Genomic DNA, 24,543 nt, shown 5'->3' with positions numbered 1-24,543 from the left:
CTGACTGCCTTGTTTCAGCTGGAGAAATAAAATATATTAATGTATAACTCTATCTTCTGATTTTGAGTCATGCTGAAACCCTTCACATCATTGGGATGAGATAGCAAAAACATGTTGGATTCATCTTTGTGAATGCATCGAGATAACCTTACCAGCCTGACTGCTGAGCAGCAAGTCTGCTCTCATGAGTTATTAAATCTATTGACATGTTTATCAGACACTATATTCATGTGTCAAGTAGAATCATTTATTTAACTCCCTTTACAAATGCAAGGAATGTGAAAACATATATGACATATATGAAGATCTAAATGAAAGCATGAGCAATCACAGACAAAATCTAATGATGCTATCATTTCATCCACAGATGAATAAATTATTGCACAGCGGGACTGTTGCTACCAACACTGACCTTCTAAACATTGAAAAAGTTACTCATTCTTTTTATATTCTTTTTATTATTTATTACTTTGCCTAAAATCCTACTAGTCTCAGTGTTCACAGCTGTGCTAATGGTACTATGTGGTTATAAAGCCATCACCAACCGGAAAATAAAAATCTGAAAGATTAGTGCCAGAAATGAGCAAAAGTTTGTCTTGTGTGTAAATTAGAAATGTACAGTGGCAAAGCTAACATTATGTCATTGTGCTAACGTCAGCTTTTCAACTACTGGATATTTCCATAATGATGTTTAGCATGTCACATGTATCATGCCAGTTTTGTAACAGGGTCACATTTTGCTATGTAAGTGTGATGCACCAACAGTTAGCATGTGATTATGCTGAAATTAGAAAGCATTTATTTGTTTTAGTACTGCTTTGACTGACATCATTAGACTTATAGATATTCTTTAATTTTATTTAATTGGATAGAATTTCAGACGTCTATCCATTTTCTGTAATCGCTTATCCTCAGAGGGGCTAGAGCCTATCCTAGCTGACTTAGGGCGAGAGGTGGGTTACACCCTGGAGAAGTCATACAGACATTGGCGTATTGAAATAGGCTATAATCACCCTCCTTGTCCATTGATCCTTGTCCTCTCTGAAACTCTAAAACTTGCACTGCCATCCCTACAAATATACCACTTGTTGACTTGCATTTACAAAATTGAATTTGCAAATAATCTCTGTAAGCACTTACTGTGTATTGTGATGAATCACATTTACATTTCGAGTTATAAATGCATGAGGTCACCAGTTATTTTTGGTCAATTGAACTGAGAAAAACACCACAGTTGTTGATTTTCATGACCTACCTAGGTGAGATGTCACAGCCTTGGCGCATGAAGGCTCCAAGGGAGAACCACAGGCTGTTGAATATGCCAAACTCGTTAGTCGACTCATTGGTCTGGATCTGGCCATCCTCATACTCCTCTGTGTGCCACTCATATGGGCTGAAGCGGCTGACGAGGAACAGCACCACGCTGACACCAATGTAGGCAAAAACGATACACATCCAGATCTCATAGGCCAGTGGGTCCAGGAAAGAGAAGACTCCTGGTTTCGATTTCTGAGGCTTCTTTATCATGATAGAGATTCCCAGAGACATGAAGGGTTTGGAGAAGTCAATCACCTCCTCTCGTACCAAAGTGATGGTCAGAGGAGCCACTGCAATGTCTGCTTTCTATCAAACAAAACAGGACAACGGTTATTAAATTGGAATGAAACATATTTGATCAGCTATGAAAATGCTGCAATTCCAGCCTCAAGCATTGTCTTGAGATATTAAGCAGAATAAGTAGCATGCAAGGTTAATCAAGGTTTGAAGTGACTTCTTATTAAAAATACTCACCCCATACACTAACTCTCCAACCATCCCATTCCAGATTTTGGTCTCTGCATCTCTGGCTCCATATTTCCCATCTCCTACTATTTTCAGTTGATATTTGAAGCCGCAGTGCTTCGCTATCTCTGCAGCCAGATCTACACAGTAACCCTCGTAGCGCTCATTGTCAACAAAAAGGTCAGCATTCTTTTTCAGCATTACGTATGGTGCTTCCTGGAGGACAGACACAAAAACAGAAAACACTGCTCAGCACAAGAGGTTTGAACTACGATGTAAAAAGCAGCTTCAGAGACAAGGGTTTCACATCAGGGTGACAGGTCATTATGAATAAAAGAGGGTACTGGTTTTAAAACAAAGCATATTCTTGTAGCAGGAAAATAGTGGCCAGCATAGTGTTATTCTGGTTGTCAACCTACAGATAAGATAAAGCAGAAGTGGTAAGTCTCCTTCTGTGAGATATATAAAATATTTACCAAGATGGTGGTGACGATAACAGTTTTGTTTTCCATTCCTGTTGTGTCATTTGCAAAGACATCAGACTTGGTGACGGCCATTTTGTCAACTTCATTCCAGTATCCAATCTGTCAGGAGGAAAAAACATGATATTTATGAAAGCAACATGTATGAATAATCTTCTTATCCATCAACATTAAACATATGTACATTACATATGTATTCAGCTTCATTTCTAAGAAGGGAACAACCCAAATGCTTACCTTTACAGGGCCGTTACTCTTTAATTCCATGATATTCACAGAGTAGTTGACTCGCTTGCCATGTTGATCAAACTGGATGTTTCCTGTCAGGCCTTCCACGCGTACCTTTGAGACAGAACATCAAACTGTTACAACACACAATCTTCAAACTGGCATTTGCAGCATGCACTGAGACTAATCTGTTGCATGAAAACAGTTTCTTGATGTATTTTGTATAATTCATCATATTGCATTCTGGCTGAAACAGGTAGAGGAATGTGAGTTACTGTTGAAAGAGACAATGTGCAAAATCTCAAGGGCTAAAGAAATGCTCAGTAATCTTATACTGCCGCACAAAGTCTATTAATAGTGAAGACAACCACCAGCATGCAAGTGGAGTGGTACAACAAGAGGGTGATTGGAGAAAAACAAAATTGTGATAGAATTTCCATCTACCGATTATTATGCAGTGAGGTCACTTTATTTACTGCATTCCAGGAGATCATCATCTCATATTTATGATAGACATCCTCTGTCACTCTGTCAGAAGATACTGAACTCTACCTATTGGCCATTAGACACAGTGGAGATGGGCATCCTGTTACTCTCTCCTCTTCTAAGTCAATGCCAAAATCCTAAATGGCTTCAAATGGTGTTTCAAGCTGAGCTACAAAGCAGTGGAAAGATATAAAGAAACTACTGATGTCTAACTAACAGTGTCCGGATGGGGGAGTAGATGGCAGTATAGACACAGCATGTGTTAAACACTTGAAAAAATATTCTCCATTCTTTCTCTTAGTGGCAGCCATCTTAAAAACAGAAGGGTTTAAACACAGTTACATTTAAATGTGTTCCCAACCAAAACATACTGACACAAACTCCTAACTAAACATGTTAAATAGATTTCTCATAAAACATGGACTTATTGTCTGATATGTTTGATCCTGACACAGTGACCTTGTCTTCACAGGGTGGCTAAAGGCTGCTAATCCTCATGTTATATATGCATATCCAGACTCAAAGCTCCAGCATCAAAGCCAAGTATACTTTACATGTTGTCGATTCATTCTGGAGAATCTCCCTGAGACCTCCATTATCAAACGGCACAGAAATCTCACCCTACAGCTGTCATCTCGATGGTACCTCATGAATGAGTGGCAGAGATACAGATGAAAGGAAAAACCTGTCAGTTGGTTGATTGATCTTATGGGAATCCAAGATGATGACCCTGAACCCTTGGTGCAACACAATAGGCGTCTTTGCAGAATATGCCTGATGTATTTGACAGGTGCTTTTTCTTTGAATTTATCTCCTCAGATACACAATGTAATTTCAGATGAAGAAAATGTTTTCTGAATGTGAATACCTAATGTCAAGAGATTCCATTGAGATCTGCCATCAGCTGCTTTTGGCATACAAGCCAGAACCTCTCTGAATTTAACTTATGTTTCAAGTTCAGAATCTGCAGCTACAACCTGAAAAACTTCAAATAAAAGAAAAAAAATCACTTTGGCTTCACTTTGGCTGTCAAGCTTCATTCTCAGCAGGAGTAAAGCTAATCTTGCCTTGCATCAAAGCTCAGAGGACAGTCTTTCAGTAGACTTCTGTTTCTATTCTGAAGACTAGCTGTCAGTATATCTGAGGAAGAGGATGTATGTATGTATGTGCAATGTGTTACCTGTTTCAGTGCTCGCTCGATCTCCACTCCCTGAGCCCAGGGAACAGCAGGATTGGCAAGGCAGTCACCATTGTTGGCTCTCCTGGTGAAGTCGATGCGTTGTTTGTGCAAGTAGCGGAAGGCTTCTGTCATCACCTGCACGGCGTCGTAGGTCAATGCAGATGTGTACTAGAGGAGGACAACGAGAAAAGATGTTGTGAATAAGGAGGTAACCCTCAGCCTGACCCAACTCTGATGTGGCTTAAACAAAAAAAAGGCCTAGATGTAAATCACAGAGCCTAAAACTGAGGCCTATAGGAAAACATCCATTTTACTTTTGATTCTGTGCCAATTGTTAAAAGCTACAGAGAATACCGTTTTATTGATTTATGTAGCATTTAGAAAACTAGAACTAAATACGTGATATATATAAATACATTATTTTTAAGATTTTAACAGGAATGAATGGGCTTAGATCATAGAGCAAAAGAGAAGGACTTAATGGACTTAACCTCCATGTTTACCAGCTCAGCTGATTAAAGATCTATACTAAAGGACGTCAGAGACATGAAAAGTAGTACATGCAACACTGGTCAGACATTGCAGTGCATATAAATTTTCACCAAAATGTATTTTTGTCACTTGCTATGGGTCGACAGATTTCCCCCAAAAATGGCAACAATGGCAAATCTGTGGGGTCTCAGTTAGCAAGAATGTGATGTTTTGCTCCACTGCAAATGACTTTGTAAGTAGTCTTAACAGCATGCATGCATTTCAATATGATTTGGCGATGTCTAAGGCAGTTGGAAGGGAAAGTTGGTACCTCAAGTCAAACCATCTCACATACAACCTCACCGTGCCTCATCCAATTTTTCGGGATGGAATCATAAGTTTACAAAACTCTAAGTTCTAATCTAAAATTCACCTATCAAACAAATGAGAATGACCAACATGAGCCACTTAAAATAAAACTTCTTCCTCTTCCTAAAGCATTCACACACATACACACCACGCATCCTGCTCATTATCCTCCATGGTATCTTGTCTTAATTAGGGTGCATTTTATGTCTGGTGCCGGTGGTCTTTTTTATTTTTTAGCTGTTGTATTTATCTTCCGTGCAGCACTGTGTTGTAAATGTCAGAATGATTTTTCACCCAGACTTGAACCACCGGGCTGTGTGGCAATAAATATAAAAATAAGAATTAGAGAATATTTCTGGCGATGGGTGATTTCAAATATGAGAAGTTTACAGTGTCTGAGTTTTTGGACAAAGAGTTTTCATTTTTGAGGGAGATATTATATTATAGGGCTAGTATCATTAGCCATTTACAATACAAGTATAGGACATATGGTAACTGGTATAAAAAGCTACTTCAGTCAGCTCATAAAAAAGTGCATATGCATCTTTATTTAGAGATGTGTTTAATAATGCACACAATGAGTGGAAAGCTGGGTGATGTAAGTGAAGGCGGTATAATATATGTTGAGGTTACAAACACATAATAGCAACTCAGGCACATTTAGGTGCTTACAAAGACATTTTCAACTGACAATCCTGCCCCACAAATAAAGGAAGTGTGTGTTTGAATGCTTAGACTCACCCTTATTTTACTGTCAGCACCAGGATACTCCTTTTCTTCTAGAGCCTCCCATCTCTGGTCAAACTTGGACACCAAAGGATCATCAAAATCAACAATCTGAAAGCCTGACACGTTGGCGCCACCATACTGGATTTTTGATAGATCCCCATCAATGAAACCCTAAAAAAAAAGAAAAAAAAGATCCACAAATGTTATATATCAATAAGAGGGATTTAAGAAACATAACACAATCATTATACGTTACGTAAACTTACCAGATTGGCTATAATGTAGTGGTAGCCTTTAACATGTCTGCCGATTGTGATGACCTGCAGAGACACACAAATATAAACCATAAGAATAAGATGCCATTGGAATAAATCAAGAAATGTTGGTTGAATGAGACAGCATAATAAAAGTTTGTGAAAGAAGTTCTTTTTTCCATATGTGACTTTGCTAACATAGTTTGAAACTAACTCGCCATATCAAAGCTTGTTTCTGTTGTCACTATTATTATTCTTTTTACATTGAGTGTGACAACTGTAATTGTCACATTCTGTTATTCCTAAGATTGTGAAAACTAGAGATAAGGAAATCATAAATGTAATAGCTATACTCAGACTACATAATACTACCATTATATTCAGATATTCTAATTGGTCTCTACACTGATGTGACTTACCGCAATGACAAACAAAGTGGTGTCGGAGTAGAGCAATAGAGCAACAGAAAATAACAGCAATATCTAAACCATGTGGCATTTCAGTACCTCACATGAATGACACACCTTAAACTAATCCTCCTGCTTGACTGGCACCTCTGTTTGTTTGTCAGGGCTTCTACTTGAAGCACATTTAAATAATAACAGCTAATACCCCCCTCATGAATGTCTTTGACATGAAGCAAACAAATCTTCCACCTGAACAGATTCTGTTTTTCCGTGATAAACAGGCACTGAGGCTGCAGGACTTAATTTGATTGTGGTTAAAGAGATGTTGGCATGCTTTAAATGCTAATCGATAAGCATCTCCCCTGGGTAAAAGGTAGAGTAAAAATAACCCATTTATGTGCGTCTGTTTTCCCTTTAATTGCTGTTTTGTTTACAGACTAAATGAACAATTAGTATAATTGTTATTGTGCCTTTCTACATTTGCTGGACTGCCACATCCATGTAACAATGCTGTTTGTCTAAGCACTGTATCAAATGCACACATTTGGGCTGGACATCATTTTTGTCCTAATTAATGGAGAATAGAGTTGTTAGCCTTTCCTGTGTTCCCATACTCTTTCAAAAAATACTGCCAATAATTGTGTTATTTATACTTCTCAATGCTATTCTCACATAATGAGGTTTTTTTTTCTTCTTAACTGTTTTCAAATGAAATAGCATGGCCAAATACAAAGAAGATTATTTTAATTTAATGTTTGTCTATTGACTTAACTCAGCTGCAGTTTACTTAAAGTGAGACTGTAACTTTTAAAAGAAAATTTTCTCAGTCTTACAAATAAATTCTTGAATTCCCAAGTAATAAAATTCACCCATCCTCAGTTCAATACAAGCGCCAACCTCTGTGCTTGGAAAGTGAAGCCGATGCATAAGTGCAAAAAACTACTGTTCCTTGAATGGCCACTTAATGCTGGCTACAGAACAAGTCATAGTTTCCATAAGCCCCCAGAATAAAATGTCCAACTTCACATAGGCATCATTAAGCCTGCCTCAGGTCCAACCACAATCCACATCTTTGCCCATTTTTAGATTAACTGGGAGGCAGAAGAGGCAGGACTGCCAAGATGGTGGCAGCCAGAGCCACCACAACGACTCTTTAGAAACCTGTGGGTGACATCACGGATATGTCATCCAGATCATGACAATATGGTAGCAGACAGCAGGCAAAACCTGGATTATTTCCTACATCTTTTTTTTTATCATCATTTGTCCCTTAACACTTTTTATTTGACAGTAAAGAGAAAAACATAAGATACTAGCTTTGTTGACTTGCTGTCAAACCAGAGGTCTGCCCCATGACACCCAGAAGCCACATACATTTGGAATCAAAGAGCTAAAAGAAGCCAAGCTGGGTCTGACCATCCCACAGCAGTCTGACTTCTGACAGCAGACTGCTGCTCTAAGTGCAATATTTGTTCCAAGTCGAAAACATGGCAGCAGTATCCAGTATTCCTCTACCTGAATCCCAGTTCACTTAACCCGCACGAAAGTGTGGTGTCAGCAGAGAAATACAAAACTGTTTCACTGTCAGATCAAATGAATGCAACACTAAAACCCCTGTGCTAACAAAGCTGTCCAATGCATGTAAAGGTAACACTAGTACTGTAGTGTAATGTGCTGTTGTGTACTGGTGTCAACATTTTAGTATTTCTGTAAAATTGGAGCTACTAAGAACATTATACCTCTTAGGGAAACAGTATGTTCTGCTCTATCAGTAGCTTAAAGGATTAGAATGATTATCATCTCATCTTGGAACTTTACCTGCTCCATGATATCTTTTACTTTGTCCTGTTCACAGTCCAGGATTACCCTCCTCTCCTTCTTGTTCTCCAGATCTTGGAACAGTGAGCGGTAGGCCTCATCCTTCCTCTCATCTTTCAGGTTCCCCACGTTGATGGCTGTCACCTGCCACTTCCTTTCTGCTGCTGTGTCTAGAACAACCTGGAGAGTTGTCAGGCCTGTAGATGGAAATAAGTTCAATGAAAACATCATTCATACACTTTGGCTGACTGATTTATTGGTACTGAAGACTTTTAGACAACTGTTGATGTTTTAGAGACATGCTGATGACAAATGGGACCAAAAACATTTAGAATTTACACTTAGAATCAAATGAATAAAGAAGACACTATGCATTGTGTGTCTGCACATTATCTTTCTCTTTGTTGTTGATTTCCCTGAAATTACCCCTCTGCGCCAAAGTATACCACTTTGTGGAGGCTTTGTGGATTGTTATTGTTATTATGGGCACAACCACAAACAAATTTTAAAAGCTGGTACAAAAAATGTTATGGCAACATAGCACAAACAGCAATGGCAAAAGCATGGAAAATATGACAATAAATTCAAAACAAATTATGGGCAGACAAATCTTCAAATCTATGGATGAACATAGTTCTTCTATTGCATATTGGCTGTATTCACTGTCTGCTTATTCAGAGCCTGCAGAGGTTTTATCGAGACTCAGAGCCTTATGTAAAGAGCTCATCAAGATGACTCACAGGAGTTCTGGCATGAACCTGACCACCATGTGGGAGGAAAGTGTGTCTAACAATATACTTGACTGCATCAACACCGAAAGTTTTATATTGCTGATTATTGGCTGTTTCTTAACATAACCTTTTGTGTTTTTTCCTCACAGTTTCCAAACAACTTAGTCACTGACGAAATAATCTCTTCTTAAGGTTCACTTTCTAACTTGTTCTGATCATTTTCAGCCTTCATCAGCACATGAAGTTTGTTCAGTTGACACAGAACACAAGATGCTCAAACCAGAATGAACAGTCAGAGTTTAACATTGAGGTCAACAGTTTAAACAGATACAGTTTCATGACAACTGAGCAAACATTATATGGTCAAAAGCTTCTGAAAAGTGAAAAAAAAACACCTTGAATGGAGATTGTTTTAAAAGTGTAGACAGTCGTGTTGTTCCCTCCATGTCTCCCTTGCTTCCCACCCATTAAAATGACTAAATGTTAGTTGAAGCACTCAAGCCAGCCTTGAGGCAACTTCCCCCATGCCTACTTAGGTTGGTGGGCGTTAATAACATCACTACCATCTTATGCACTCACATGTTTTATCCTTTACCCCAAAACCATATCTGAGTGATTCAATTACATGTAGCACCCGTTCATCAGTCTGAACTGCAGTCTATTTAAGGCAAAGACTACAGTCTCCATTTTAACTTATATTCCTATCACCGTCTCCGTCGAGTTTCACAGCTGAATCTCCACTGATATTGATCCCTGGTCTGCAGAGGGCAGTTGGAGAGTGGTTTGATAAAAGGGTCGAGTGTTTCATTCTGCCTTGCTACAGCGAGGTGAATTACAGATGTAATCAATTTCATGCGACACAGCAGCGGTTTTACGATGGTAGAGAGGAAAATGGAGGCTTGCAGTTTTATCGGAATGAACTCTACATCATAATTACAGTAAGGCCATTATGGTGTGGTTAGATTTGACTGTTCATTAATGCTTATTAAATGAGATCATTAGAATTTAGAGTGATAAAAGTGATTAAAGTGAAGATAAAGCAACGACGAGAGCAAAATTTTAAAGCAAATGTTGATTATGCATTAAACATGATTAAGGTTAGGTAATAATTTTACATGTTTATTGTCTTTGAACTGCATGTGAGGGTTGGGCCGTCCTTGTAGTGAGCATGCCAGATAGTAGATTTTTACATTTTCTTATATTTTTAATAATAGCATTTTTTTTAATTATTTTTTTTAGAAAAGGTACTACAAAACTACAGCTTGTCCTACCAAAGAACAGTAATGTTTACTCATTCAGGTTGAAAAAGATGCCAACACAGTTCAATTAAAATAAAACTATACATGGACGGAAATATGAGTAACATGGAACATGTTCCTTTCTGTTAACTAGACATCTAAAATAGCAGTTTAACAAGTGGGGCCCAAGGTAACCGTGGCAGCAGTGTTTTTTCTTCATTTAAATCTCGCTGGCAGTTCTAACCATGAGTCACCTAAAAGACAAACAAGGAGTTATTTTACCTCGGCTAGAGGCTTTCAGTGTTTCAGTGTTAGTTTTGTACTTCAAAAGTGTTCTGCATTATTCATCAAAATTACTTTGTTAATGACTTATTGATACAAGTAGTTTGGTGCATTGTTCATTACATTCCATGTGTCTGTACCATATTTAACATATGTCAGAATTAATTACGATGTGTTGTAGTTTAACAAGTAGCATCACATGACCATCACAAGCTGATGCTAGCTTTGAATTTGCAACTTTTAGAATTCCTTTCCGCCAACTCTGAACCTAAACCGGGTCCTTGCAATCTTACAAGTGGTCAGCTAAGATGATGCTCACAAGATGTATTTTGTGAATTTTGGAGGCAAGTTTGGAGGTGGAGAGAAGCTATAGCCATCTCCCTCCAACCTGCCGCCCCTGCTCCAAGCAGATAGACAACACATCCCAGACAAGCCTGCATTGAGCACACAGAGACAAATGTCAAATCAATTCTCAAATCCAACTCCTAGTGAAGTTGTTTAAAAGCCACCACCCAAAATGTTGAAGTAGTTCATGCGATAAGTAACCTAACTATATAGTTAGTAATGCATTACGGCCAATGGTATTTAAAATAAAATAAAATAAAAATCTGGAGTGGACTGAAGATGCATTTTTAGTTTAATATGGTGCAACAGTTAGCCAGTTACCTCCTTTACCTAGATTTGAGTTAATGCCCACAATGATATCAAAATGTCACAAAGTGCACTACTCTTTAAATAATTCTAATGATTTGTCTTTCTTTCTCCAATCTGCTGCACATTACTCCACTGTATATGTATATCTGTGTAAATGAATATATATGTAATTTACACAGAAACTAGGATTTCCTCTGCAGTTCCTCAACTGCGGCATATTCTTTCCCTTGGAGGAATGGCTTATTATCGCTTCTGTTTAGAATGAGACATATGTTCTATCTTGGCTTGCAGCCAACATTATACCATCCATTCAAGCAGGCACAGAGCTACCACTGCGTTGGAGAGCAAAGATATGTCATGTGAACTCACATTTACCCCTAAATTGTCCTGGATTTAAAAGGTCATGGGGGAATAGCAAGACATGAAGTACTGTGTAAAGTAGCATTTTGAAAAAGCATACACGTAATCACAACTGTGCTGCTGGAGTGACAACAAACATAACTTCCTCTTTCCCCGGTGACGAGATTATTTCTTCTCTTCTAGTGATTGCACACATAGCCTTGATTGTGACAGCTTAACTTCATGCTTATTGATCAAAAACATCTCAGTGAGTTGATGCATGTGAATGTATGGGCATATGCATAATGCAATGCAAAACTATTCAAATGAGGTAAGAACAGGCTCATAAATAATGCATAGAGGAAAGCAGTTCAATACCTGCAAATGCAGCTTCATATGAGCTATAATCTCTTTGCTTCAAGCTATTGTTGCCTCACTCATCTACCATAGTAAAGGTCCAGCATCTTTCCCCCAGGTATGCCTGTCCACTTTCTGCATTATACAAATACCAAGCACCACTTAAATCAATTGGTAAGTGGTTATAGGCACTGTTTGAATGATATGAGAGCAACATTTTGTGATTGCCTGCACTAGTGCCATTAGAGAAAGAGCTCAAATTTGCAAATGGTAATTCCATCCTCTCATGGTTTATGAATTGTTTTAATTTGTATTTGGTATTTTAATATTATGAAACATACTAATTAAACAAATCTAAACATGCAAATGGAAACATGTAGTATCAGCAGTGAGCAAGATGCCCTGTAAAATTTAAAGTCAAGTAAAATGTTATCTTAACAAAATACTTTACAACCCCATCACTAGCCAAAAACTTTGATATTAAAAATCACCTCTTATGGTTATATCACGGACCAACTAACTCTTAGGGAAAATAAATGTTTTTTTAGCTACTGAATGCTTCTATGAATTTACCAGCTTGGGCTGAGCTCTAACTGAAGCGACTGGCAGGCCAAGTGCCTAGTTGTACCTAAATGAAACAAAACTTAGCTGGTCAGCAATAGCTAAAGCCATAGCCACAATAACAAAATGGCTATAGTCGCAGCAAAAGGTGTGCAGTGGTTGTAGCAAGTACCAATGGCTACAGTCAGAGCTCAGCTTCAGCATCAGGAGAGTTCATCGTTAGCGATCCCTTCACATACAACTAGCCATAGTCACAGAATCCACCAGCAGCTTTATGGTTAGAGCCTTGCTTAGGATACTTAGGAAGGGTAGGGGAAGATCAAAGTTGTGCCTAAAAGAAAAAAAAAATATTTATAGGTCTTGAAGGGTTTCTATAATAATGTGCACAGTACTTCCTGCATTGACATTGAACTTTGACTCTGGATGTCAATGCAGTTCCTCAGGATAATAGGCTGTTTTTATGGGAATGGTTCCCAAATACATAGGTTGTAAAAAAAATATATTTGTCTTTATATCCCTTGTCTACTTCCCTATAAATCGAATTGGCAGTACTAAAATATCAAGGATCTGGTGAGAAATCCTCCTTAAAACTCCACTAAGGACATATCTGCATTCAGTGAGCCAATGAAGTATAAAAATGAATTTCTATCCGCCTACTTATCCATCCATTATCTAAACTGACTTACTGACAACTGCTGACAGTGGTTATGTTGGTTCATCCATTAGTCTCAATGTGATAATAGAATTCATCATAACCAGTGGCAACTGTATTGCCTCCTCTCCCTTGGCTCCTTCTTTGACTGAGAAACACCCACACACTCATCCTTGCATCATTTACCAACCAGCTCAGTTACTTACAATCTCTCCCCCTCTCTCTGTCTCTCTCCATCTCTCTCCACACTTTGGTTGCCATGGGAATGAGTGGATCACGCTGACCTAATTAGACAGCCATACAATGATGAAATATGCACAACAGGGCATTTAGTGCCACTGTGGATGTACAGTAGAGACAGGAGGTCAGAGCTAGCATTAGCATGAGGACAATCTGAAGCAGCTTCCCTACTGATTTGGAGACGAACAGTTTTTGATTCTGCTGGCAGTCAGAGTATGGCTGACTGGAGAGATTAGCAATGGATTCTGGGAGAAACGGAAAGAGACCGAGGAGGGTCAAGTAGTCGAGTTTGAGTGATGGGAAATGATAGTTAACAACAGTAATACAGAGCAGAAATGCAGTAAATCCCTCCCAAATCATTGGCTCTGCATTTTATTCAGCCTAGACACACGTGTATAGAAAGCTATGATCCCATTTCTCTGAGTAGATTCACCTTAAGCCACTCAATGTGTTATATAAAATCTCTGGTAAGCCATCTTAGGGCATTCATAAAGTATCATTCAATGCCCTCAAAGTGCTTTTTGAACGTGATCCCAAAACACATCCTTTGAGTGTGCTAAAAATAAAAATAATTAAAGATGTTCCTTTCTATAATGGGGAGTAATGGAGGGGCTTATGAAATGTAACCTGAAAGCCAAGCATCCCTGTTAAAAAAAGACTTCTTAGTGTTATTCCACTGTAACTGGATACTATTGAGGTCCTAATTGTATTCTTTCATGGCAGCAACCGATATTAAAATAGAATTAAACTCTATTTGCCAAAGAGATTTCCTTTTCAGTGCTGTATGGTCCCTCTATGCTGCAAGAGGCTGCATTGTTCTGAAAGGGTACAACTCAGAGAATCATAATTAGCAAACGACACAACGAAATGAGATGCATGACACAGCAAAGCCAAATAATACACAAGCAGCAAGCAGTGTTCATTAACCTTTTACACTTTACACGTAACTTTTTAAAGAGCCATGTTGTGTGATACTCAGACATTGCCTGCATGTATAGTAATGGAAAAACTGTTTAAGCTGATAAAATATGTATTGTGTACAGAACCATTCACACAGTGCAGATATCTGCTAAAAATGAGGAGAAGTAAAACATTATTGATGAAAAGGATAAAAGAATAAAGACAGAATATAAAATTTAAATGTGAAATAAGTCTGAATATTACAGTTTGACGGTGGACAATATTTCATCTTTTACTGCCTTGCAAAAAATCAATCCATGATATTATCCAATTACAATTTCAGGTGCACAGATTTAACATGTACGCACTTTTACGTCAAACCGCTAAAAGGGAATTGTTGCTGTATTAAAGAAGCAGTGTGTGGGATTTAGTGACATCTAGCATGTGTAGATATAAAAGCCTTATTTTTTAATTTCTGCCATATATCTGTAAATAGAGCCCCTAAAATCTGGACCTATAATTACTTTTTGTTTACTTGAATGTGCATGCTGATAAATAATGAATGTTTTAGCATCCTTTTGCATGCACTCACTAAATTGCAGCTACAGGGAAGGTCTATTCATTTAACTGATTGATTGACCAGGGGCTGGTGAGGCTTGAATGAGGTTGAACCACTAGCCAGCTGGCTATGTGTGTTTGTATGTGTGTGTTTTTGGTATAAGTGTGGGTATTTGTTGTTGCACTAAAAGGCACCATTGACCCAGAGGCCAAGAGTATAAGAATAGTCCCCAGTGCAAAGTAGTGAGTTGAAAAAGAGCTTAAAATGAATGCAATTGATAAACAGACAACTGTAAGTAAAACCTTCCATGGACATTAGTTTTGCTGCCAGTAGAGGTTAGAATATGTCTTTTGGTGACAAGTGGAATATTTGGTAATACCCCTTCCTGAAGGGTGACTTTATTAATCTATGAAGATTTTATTCACTTAATGAAAAAAAAGTATAATGTGGTAAATGTTCGATTTGTTGTATTTGTTGATTCCCCAAATCCAATAAAAATGATTTGTTATAGTATAACACCTGGTTGAATGTCAAATCTAATTCCAAATTGTAAATGTAATTTCTTAATTTGATGTTTTGGATTTTGAAGATTCTCATTTTTGTTCAACACCTGTCTGCATAATTTCATACAGCAAGGTTGATATGGACAAACATTTTTATTTGTGAAGCCAGACAAATGTGTAGAATGAGCGAGTACATGTCTGCAAGGCACATCGCCTCCACTGCACGTCAAAGATGACAGCCTCCCCTCCCTTTGATAGTACATAAAACAGACTCTCAAACACAAGAGGTGCTATAGTTGACTGTATGTGACAAGCTGTTTGTAATGAAGCAAAATGCCCTTTACCTAGAGTTACCTGCACTTTGCTACATGCATACAGTGTGTTTTGCACATAACTGGTGTTTGGCTAAAAGAAGGAGTTTTCTTTGGGTTTCATGAAGTCAAATAATTTCCCATTCTTTGAAAAAGACATAATTATGACAGGTATAGTCTGTCATGTTATTCAGGGAAAAAGCATGTAATTTTTAAACATGGTAGAAATAAGTGGCTGTTAATATATAGCCCCATAATATATCCCATTAGACTCTAGAGCTGTAGTTTCTTATGAGGAAAACGGTGATAACATTAGAGGAAATTCAGATGCGGAACATGCTTTCGAAAGAGCCAAAATGTTGTCCATGTCTTACCTCGATCACTGTCGTACAAGTAGGCAAACTTGTCCCACTTGTAGTACTCGATAAGGCTGAGGAGAGGCCCCTTGATATCAGGTCTCATCTGGATGATAAACTGCTGATTCCCATCCAGAGGGAAGCTGGGTGTTATGAAGGAGACATGGAGCGTCCCGCAAAATGACGTGATGGTGTTGACAGACTTCTTGTCATAGAATCCGAAAATGGCGTACACTCCTCTTGAGAACTGCGAACAAACTGAAGCAGAAGAAAAGGTTTTGTTAAGGTAGGTTGCTTGATAATACCCATCTTCTAAATCTGTTCCTCATAGGTTTTTTCCTTTCACAAACAAACCTTTCTGACATTTATTTGCATGGCTTTCACAGCTTTCTGCCATAACTCATGACAACGTATATACCCAAGACTTGTATTGCAATCCAGTAGTGCACATTAGGGCTGCACATAAGCATTAAGGGACGTCTCTTTCAGTTTTTCTTTCGGCTGATTAATGTATAGCTGCTTTCCATAAGCTCTGCCAGGGGAGTGCTTGTATCCTAGAGTAAGATATCCACTGTACTCAAGCCACTATGTGAAACTTTTATGAGTGGCCTTATGACTTTTTGATACAGTGGGAATAAGCTACACTGCGTATGAGTCAAGCAGTTACCAAAACCGCACATTAATTCTTCATATGCAATATCCATGTGCACTGTGCCATGATATTCTGTAATGGTGCCGTGTTTTCTTTGATTTCTCCTAAGGCAGAAAACTAATTCAGGCTTCTTTTGCTACATGAGAACATAGCCAAGCACATATGCCACAGATGACTGCTTCATGATCACATCATCAGTAGATGTGCATACGGTAGGCCATAAACCAAAATGATTGCCCTTATTAAGACCCTTTAGTGTATGCAACCAGCATTTATGATGACTGTGTGTTTGAATGAGATTATTTGTATTAAATCTTCATCTTGTTGACTTTGCAAAATCATCTTTGTTCAATAATTCATGGCCCATGCTTAGGTACATACAGTACAGTACCGTTGCTGGCCTCTTAACATTCATTATGCACAGACCAGAAAAGGGCGCTGTGGACTGAAGGTAAACATGAATGCTGAATGTCTAAGTAATCCTGAGGTTGCAGGCGGTTTCTCAAACATTGTACCAGGGTCAGCAGATCGGCATGTTGCCTGTAAATGTGTATTGATCAAATGTAATTTAATCAGGCTTATTGACTTGGACATATGTGTCCTCCAGTGTAATTAAACTAATGAGTAATTTCCTTATGCACAATATAACTGTGATGACTTGCTGACAACACGGAACTGGAGTCCATATATCAGATATAAGTAAGCATCCTGACACTTACATGTACTGACTGTGGCAGCTATCATTGATGAGATGTACACATGTTAGGCAGCACAAAGAGAGACTGCTGTGGTCTTAGCGACATGCGAGTAAGGGAATGTTATCATCAGATTCACACAGAAGCTTTGCTCTTCAGCCTGTGTGTTTGCTCAGTTCCTGCTTTAATGTTTCACATGAACACACAGTGAGTACTCTTTAGAGCCACTTTCTTTCTGTTCTTGAGCAGCTTCAAGTTTGGGTGGAAATTAACAGCAGCTCATTAAAATTTGTCTCTGGCGAATGAATCAAGCAGTCTGCAGTATTCAGTCTTCGTCTATTCTTCGAAGTTGTCTCTGCTGAATGAGACAAGACTCACTTGGACCATGAAGAACTTAAATTAAACTAAAACTAATTCCTCCTGTCTCGAGTAGGGCTGTGAAGTTATTTCAGGCACCCATGGTTCCTGAAGTAAAAGTCTCATTTATTTTCCGCACAGACAATGGTGGCCAACAGTTGGAGCACTTAAAGGCTTGGGTGGACATGAAACTCTTGTTTAATCATCAGTGGAACAAACAAGCATTTGCTGGTTCTTTAATGATAATAAAAAGCCCTTAGGTGGATCCATTCAGACATCATGATGGTCTGAAGACCATTAGATATTATCAGTTTTATAAAATGCTTGTTATAAAACTGATAATATCTGAGTCTTCAATCAATTCACTTTCTAGATAAAAAACATTTGCTATACCAAAATAATGGAAAAAAAAACAACAGATATTCTCTGATGTCTGCAAACCTTCACTTATAGAAATGGTGCATCATCCATGAAAGTCCCATGTGTCTATATTAAAGGATTCTGATGATATTATTAAAATAAAAATTTCTAACTGACAACCCTTCAATTCAAGGAAAGATTGTTCTACATTAAGCATCTTGCTAAAAAAAGTGTGCTTCTCTGGTTCAAAGTGTCAGGAGTGTTTTACCTAACCTAAGTGTGCTCTTTTGCATCTGTTACCATAACAAGAGTGATGTCATGGAGTACTGACACACCCAGGAGTACACGTTGACAACACTGTTGCAAAGCGGCAAAGTTTAACCACAAGAGGACAACAGAAACATTCTGGTTTTTAGGGATTAAGTTGCTCTTTAATGAAAGATAGTCATATTAATTAATTGCTGCTGGCTGATATATACTTAATTTTTCTAAATGTATCCCTTGGTAAGTAAAAAGTAGGTTGAATGCTGTTCACCAAGTGATATTTTGTCAAGCAAAGAGAGTTATTCATACACTTCAAACTCAGATGTTCTACTTAGTCTGGGGTATTCATTCTATAATCAAAAGCTCAATGATCTCAAGGCTAGTTCAACCCTTGCTGCACTTTTCCCTTAAGTCTCAAAACATGCAGAGATCATCAAGAACAGGCCAAAATAAATGGGGGACACGGCCAGCTTCAATCTACTGCCAGTATTCATGTGCTTCCAAAATCTTTACCGGTCCGTCAACTCAAGCAATTAAATGTTCATTGCAGTCATCCGAGACAAACTGTTAACAGCGGTTAACAGCACCTCCATCATTCAGTGGCAGCATTCCTAATGTTTTTAGCAGATGACAGAGGCCAGTGATGTGGCCACTAATCCAATTTCACTTTTGTCTAACTGAGTTTGTTAACTGTTGAGATCAAATAGGAAGATGCTTCTGTACAATTCAGTGAAGAGGATTAAACATTCCTCAGAGAAGGGTGAGGGTTATGCTACATGATAATTAATGGCCGTGTGTTTGATGGGTTCGAATTTGACCTTGCTTCCTTTGCTGCATGTCATCCCCCCTATCTCTCTCCTCTCCACATTCCTGAAACTCTTCAGCTGCATCTTTACAATAATGAATGAAAATATTGTTATAGTTTAAACAACCAGTGAGATCTGCCTAGTTCTGCCCAGTATGTTCAGTTTTGATAGTTTGACACTGCACTGTATGGTACTGCCATGCATAATGTGAGTGCTACTTTAGCTCAAGAAAATCATTTGAAGACTTCTTGCACCTGACTACGCAAGTCTTGATTGGCTGCATGTCTGACATATTTGTTCTCAGAAGAGAAAAAAAAGAACATCCTATCTCATCATGGCAACACAGAACAAATATATCCTAGTACTCCTCATTGCCACTCCCTGAAGCTGATAGAGCTGTAGTTTCCTTCTGTTTTTTTCTCTGACAGTCTCTATTGTCATGTTTCTTTCTTTGCTGACGCTCTCTCACTAGAGAGCTTGCTGAGTTTGCCCAGGATTAAAGCTCTCCGAGCTCATGCTTACAGACTGGATATCCCCATCACTGTGCTGCAGCTTATGCCAGCGCGAACAGTTTGACAACATGTTACTTTATTACCAAATATGGTAATTCACATCCAGAAGCAATGCGCTAGCCATTTCTCCGTGCAACGTCTGTTCAGATAGGATTTTGCAGGAATGTGACAGCAAAAGAATGAAGAGCAAGATGTTTTTAATGGGCAACCTACGTGTTCCTCTGCATAGAGGAATTCAAGAATTAAGGAAGTTTGATTAAGGAAGAAAAGCCACTGTAACTTTTAGAAACAGCGAGAATTGTGGAAAAAGCCATTAAGCCTCAGTCACATCTGACTGCTTTTCAATGAAACTAAGAAGCATTTTCCCAAAGAAATCCCCCTCCGAACACAGAAAGAAGAAGTGACTGGATAAATCTTTTTCTTTTCAGTGCTGATGAAGTCACGCTAATTAGGAACCATGAGCAAAATGTTGTAACAAACCTTATTATTGCTCAGGGCTGGGTGTGTAAACGGTGGTATGGACCCAGTTTTCCCTCCCTATCTTGCTATTCAAAAAGATAAAAGGACTTAATCTGGGAATGTTCAAGTAAGATAAACACACTGTCTACGTGGGGACTTGTAATCCTAACACTGTAGTCACAGCCAACAATGCATAGTGAATAATACACTCTATGTGCACTCGTACATGTGTTTCTGGTTTCTCTGTTTCTTTCTCTGTTTGGCTGGTCTCAAAATTCTTCTTGAATGTTTTTAATGGTTTTTATATGTGATCCAGTAATGAAAGTAAGGAAATTAGTCTTTTGATGAGGACAATGTAAAACATAAGTTGAATTCCTAAGAGAAGGTTGTATATGTAGAGCAAGAGCAAAGCGAATGGTCATTATATTACTGTAAGACTATGTTTCATATTTATTTATCTACATGTAAAATGTATTTAAAATGAAATATTATTTGAAAGAAAAACATCAGGTGAATATCTTTCTGTGATGTTTGCATACATGCCTAAGGGGTTGTGAGTGTGTTTCATTCATGCATTGTGTTCCCTGAGAGAAGGAGATATGTCTAACCTTCACATCTAAAAGTCAAGTTGTTTTGTACTTTTGTTAAAATATGTATCTGTAATATTGTTGGTTTTGCTAAAAAAGATCTTTTAGATGATTTCTTCATCAGAAGCAGCTTTAAACAGTCAAATTTTCAAAACATGCAAGTGACTACTTTCACTGAGGAAGTAAATATTCCCACATATATGGTCAAAGAACTGCTTGCATTTAACTGATTGTTGTTGATAAACACTGACAGTTGAGAAAATTATTCCATAAAAGCTACAGTTATATTAGAATAAGCTATATTTTTCATATATATTATCTGTGGTGATTTGATATTGATTGATTGGTTTGATATTAATAGTTATATAATATTATATAATTTCGTAAAATAAATGCTTAATAAAGTCATCATGTTGAGACTAGTACATATAACCAAGAAGAAATGCAAGAAGAAAAGATTGTAAATGGACCTGAACCTGAAATCTGCCATGAATGTATATACTAATATGTAATCCATCCATTACCTGTAACAGCCTATCCTCATCAGGATCACGTGGGGCTGGAACCTAGCAGACTCAGGGCAAGTCATGGGGCACGGCACGGACAAGTTTATGTACTGTACATAAACTATGTACAATATATATGTATGCACAGCACCATTAAACAGAAAACAAACTGAATCATTTGTGGTTATGTTACTTTTGTTTGTGTTGACTTAGCCTAAAGTTGGGGTTAGATAAATGACTGGAAAAGATTCTCATTTCTTTACACCTCAATAATTTGCTCCTGCAGTTTCTGTAAATTTGTACCACAGATGTAAGAGCCCTCATCAGACACTCTGTGGTCATCAGAAGGTCTTAATCACCTCATTATCACCAGCATGTTAAATTTGTCGCAGCAGTGACTCTGGAACTGCATCACCTTCCGAGGAGAAGGTGCACCGTGTGAAATATATTTAGCCGTCCCAATTAGATGACCTCATTTTCACCACTATGGCACTGAAGGCATCTCCACCACTTCACCACTGTTTACTGCCCTGTCACTGATCAAAGATAAAATTTGCATTAATGAACAAATTAGCTGATAAAAAAAAAATCCAAACTCAGCTCAAATCTAATATACCTTACATAAGTGTGAACCTTTATGAGAGGATGACAGATACTGGTAATTAATTTGGTCTTTGGTGTTCACTTAGTTTGATCATTCCAAATAACCCCCAAACGTATACTATGTACACCATTGATTACAAGAAATCCATTGGTTTCAGGATTTTTAAATGTCATAGGTGTCATGCCAGGATTTAAGTCATTAGCAATGGGTTTTAAGCTATACACTTCATCATCTAACACAACAATTACACCGATCTACATAATCATATACGAGACTTGCATACATTAGTCATTTTAATTGAGTAAAAAAATGTTTCATTGCAGATTCTATGGTATGTTTTTATGTAGCTGTGGTGATCACAGAGGACTTTTATTAAATACTATCTGATATTTTATAGAAGACAGAAGCTCAGTGCATCAGCAAAATGATGAATCAGTTTAACACTCACACGCACGCACAGACCACGTCACTGTGGTGATGATCATCAGCAGTCCAGTCACAGCTAACAGAAGTGACTGTTAGATATCTCACCCTCTCCAACACCCCTGTTCTCACCACAGAGAAAAAGGCCTCTGGACTTTAGGGATTTTATGTAAAACTGATCTGTCACCAGTTGGCGAGGCAGCTTAAAGCCACCACCCTCCTTCCGTCAGAGCAACCTGAGCACATTTATCACCGATATAGTTTCTGCGCAGCTAGATTTTGACTTTGTATATCTCCAGCAAAACTGGAAAAACTAGGTGGTTTGTCTGCGCTTTCCTAAGTGACCCATATGACTGATCCAAAAACAGCTTGTAAGTAATTTCTATACTGCCACACAATGTTTAAAGAATGTTTTTTTTAGGCAACTAAAACTGCTTGGATAGGGTTAGCACAAATATGTGTATTTCCCTTGTGGGAAATACACATATTTGTGCCACTCTTGTGTCTGTCTAGGACTAGGAGCTTATTTTAGCATAAAGACTTATCATGGAAAAACAGGTTAAAAATGAACCCAGAGTGCATGTCCAATATACCTCTGACCCATAACTGAGTTACCTTTTAGCCATTAACAATTGAGGGTTTTTATCCAGTGTCAGTGTTATTGAGCTTTTCTAAGTACCAATACATTAAATGTAAAATTAAGGTCAAAATAACAATGAAACTGGGTCCAAAACCCCTTAATGGTGCTGAATAAAGTTAACCCAGTATTGTGTCTGTGCTCCAACCCCATTCTGAGTCTATTTTTACCCGTTCATCCATCCATCCATTATCAGTAACCATTTCTCTGGAGGGTCCCGGGAGGCTGAAGCCGATCCTTGCTGCCATTTGGTCAGATGGGGTCAATCCAGTGTTTTTAGTGTTTAGCCTGGTCAGCAAAGGTAACAAAATCTGCCTACCAGTGCCTTTTAAAGAAGACTGATTAACATGTGCATGACAATAAAAAAAAAATACTGACTTGACTAACTTGCCGAATGAAAATAACATTTCTATATTTCTGCTTTATTCAAGGCAACAGACACACTGAAGCATTTAGAGAAATCCTGTTTAAGCTCCCCTGGGTGATCGCAACACTCTCAAAGGTCTTTCAGAGTCTTACACTGCTGTCGCTAAAGCAAAGACAACTCCAATATGCTTTTGAAACCAAAATTATCGCTGTCTTTCTAAATGTGCTTGTAATATTAGACTCTTTCTATTTTCATGTATTTAGTTCCATATCATTAAACCTCAGAAATAGAAAACAGTCAGACATCTTTCACTTGAGGCTCTGATGCTGGAACATTTCTGAGATTATTATTATTATTATTATTATTGTTTTCTCTTTTCTTCTCATCTAAATTAATATACTGTTTATAGCCCTCAGCTGAATTTGTAGTTTCCTGATTCCCAAAGGATGCATTTTAGGCTAAAAGAATATAAAAGACCTGACATGCTTCATAAGGCTGGAACACACAACTCATAAGGAGCAAAAAACAAAATATATATCAATAAGCTATGAAACTGATGGAGCGTAGGCAGTGTTTTAACTAAACTAAAGAGTTTTTGTCTGCAGCCCACAAAGGCACGATCTGGTTTCATTCTCTCTGTAGACTGTTGCCAGGGTAATATATTTCAGCCATGTTCCCTCTCTACACTGCAGAAAATGTTCACCTCAGCACATCATTTCAGTGTTGAGGCATGAAATGTCATTTTTCTGAAAGCAACTGAAGGAATCAGCCAAATGGGTTAGACTTCTCAAAATATACATGTGAATATTGTTAGTTTTGAATTTAAAGAGGTTATATTAAACTTTACTATATAATAAAATGCATTGCAGCATCGCAGGCTGTTGCCGTGGTGACAGCTCTCAGTCACACTCTTGAGTGGCCGATAGAAAGACTTCTGGGAGGTGTCACTGTGGGCCAGTGAGGCGCACTGGGAAGTGTTTTTGTCTGCCTTAGAGCAGCTCTTCCGGCAGCTGGTGTCTTGAAGAACAGTACAGCTCAGTTCTTATCAACTTCTGACCCCTCCTCCTCCCATCTCCCATCCTTTTTCTCTCTGTCTCTTTCTCCATCTTTCCTTTTGTTCACTGACCTGTTTCCTGAAGGCTTTTTTGATGGCTGTGGAGGGAGGATGTAGGCTTCAAGAGAACAGAGCCTGCTGAATGCTGTCTATAGGACCAATCGTTGCATAGCGCCCCCGATATCCCAGTCATCATTTCAGCTCTGCTTTTTGTTGTTATCTGTGCACTTTTGAATGCTCAACCAATGGCTGAAGGGATGGGGGAGGAGCTGGAAGCTGCCTGAGCAGCTCATCCATGCCATTTATTGAGTTGGACTGCTGACTATAGCTACATCACCGTCCACTTACTAACAATGTACTGCACCAGCATT

The 24,543-nt window shown here is 38.3% G+C and overlaps 1 protein-coding gene across 4 annotated transcripts in view; it reads right to left on the bottom strand.

Annotated features, from left to right (window-relative positions):
- gria2b (glutamate receptor, ionotropic, AMPA 2b) overlaps nucleotides 1-24,543 on the bottom strand; it is a 46,003-nt gene that overhangs the window by 7,790 nt on the left and 13,670 nt on the right. For all 4 annotated transcript variants that reach the window (XM_019267354.2, XM_019267353.2, XM_010742917.3 and 1 more), the window contains exons 3-11: nucleotides 15,908-16,147; nucleotides 8,207-8,403; nucleotides 5,994-6,047; nucleotides 5,740-5,898; nucleotides 4,159-4,326; nucleotides 2,502-2,606; nucleotides 2,259-2,366; nucleotides 1,792-1,998; nucleotides 1,256-1,623 (exon numbers count right to left, since the gene is read on the bottom strand). In XM_019267354.2, the coding sequence (XP_019122899.1) occupies nucleotides 1,256-1,623; nucleotides 1,792-1,998; nucleotides 2,259-2,366; nucleotides 2,502-2,606; nucleotides 4,159-4,326; nucleotides 5,740-5,898; nucleotides 5,994-6,047; nucleotides 8,207-8,403; nucleotides 15,908-16,147 (1,606 nt within the window). The remainder of the gene's footprint in view (nucleotides 1-1,255; nucleotides 1,624-1,791; nucleotides 1,999-2,258; nucleotides 2,367-2,501; nucleotides 2,607-4,158; nucleotides 4,327-5,739; nucleotides 5,899-5,993; nucleotides 6,048-8,206; nucleotides 8,404-15,907; nucleotides 16,148-24,543) is intronic.

The sequence above is a fragment of the Larimichthys crocea genome, chromosome I, assembly GCF_000972845.2.
Source record: "Larimichthys crocea isolate SSNF chromosome I, L_crocea_2.0, whole genome shotgun sequence".
In the NCBI taxonomy this organism is placed as follows: domain Eukaryota; kingdom Metazoa; phylum Chordata; class Actinopteri; family Sciaenidae; genus Larimichthys; species Larimichthys crocea.
The sequence above is the reverse complement of the archived record's forward strand: the minus strand, read 5'-3'. Positions and strand labels throughout refer to the sequence as shown.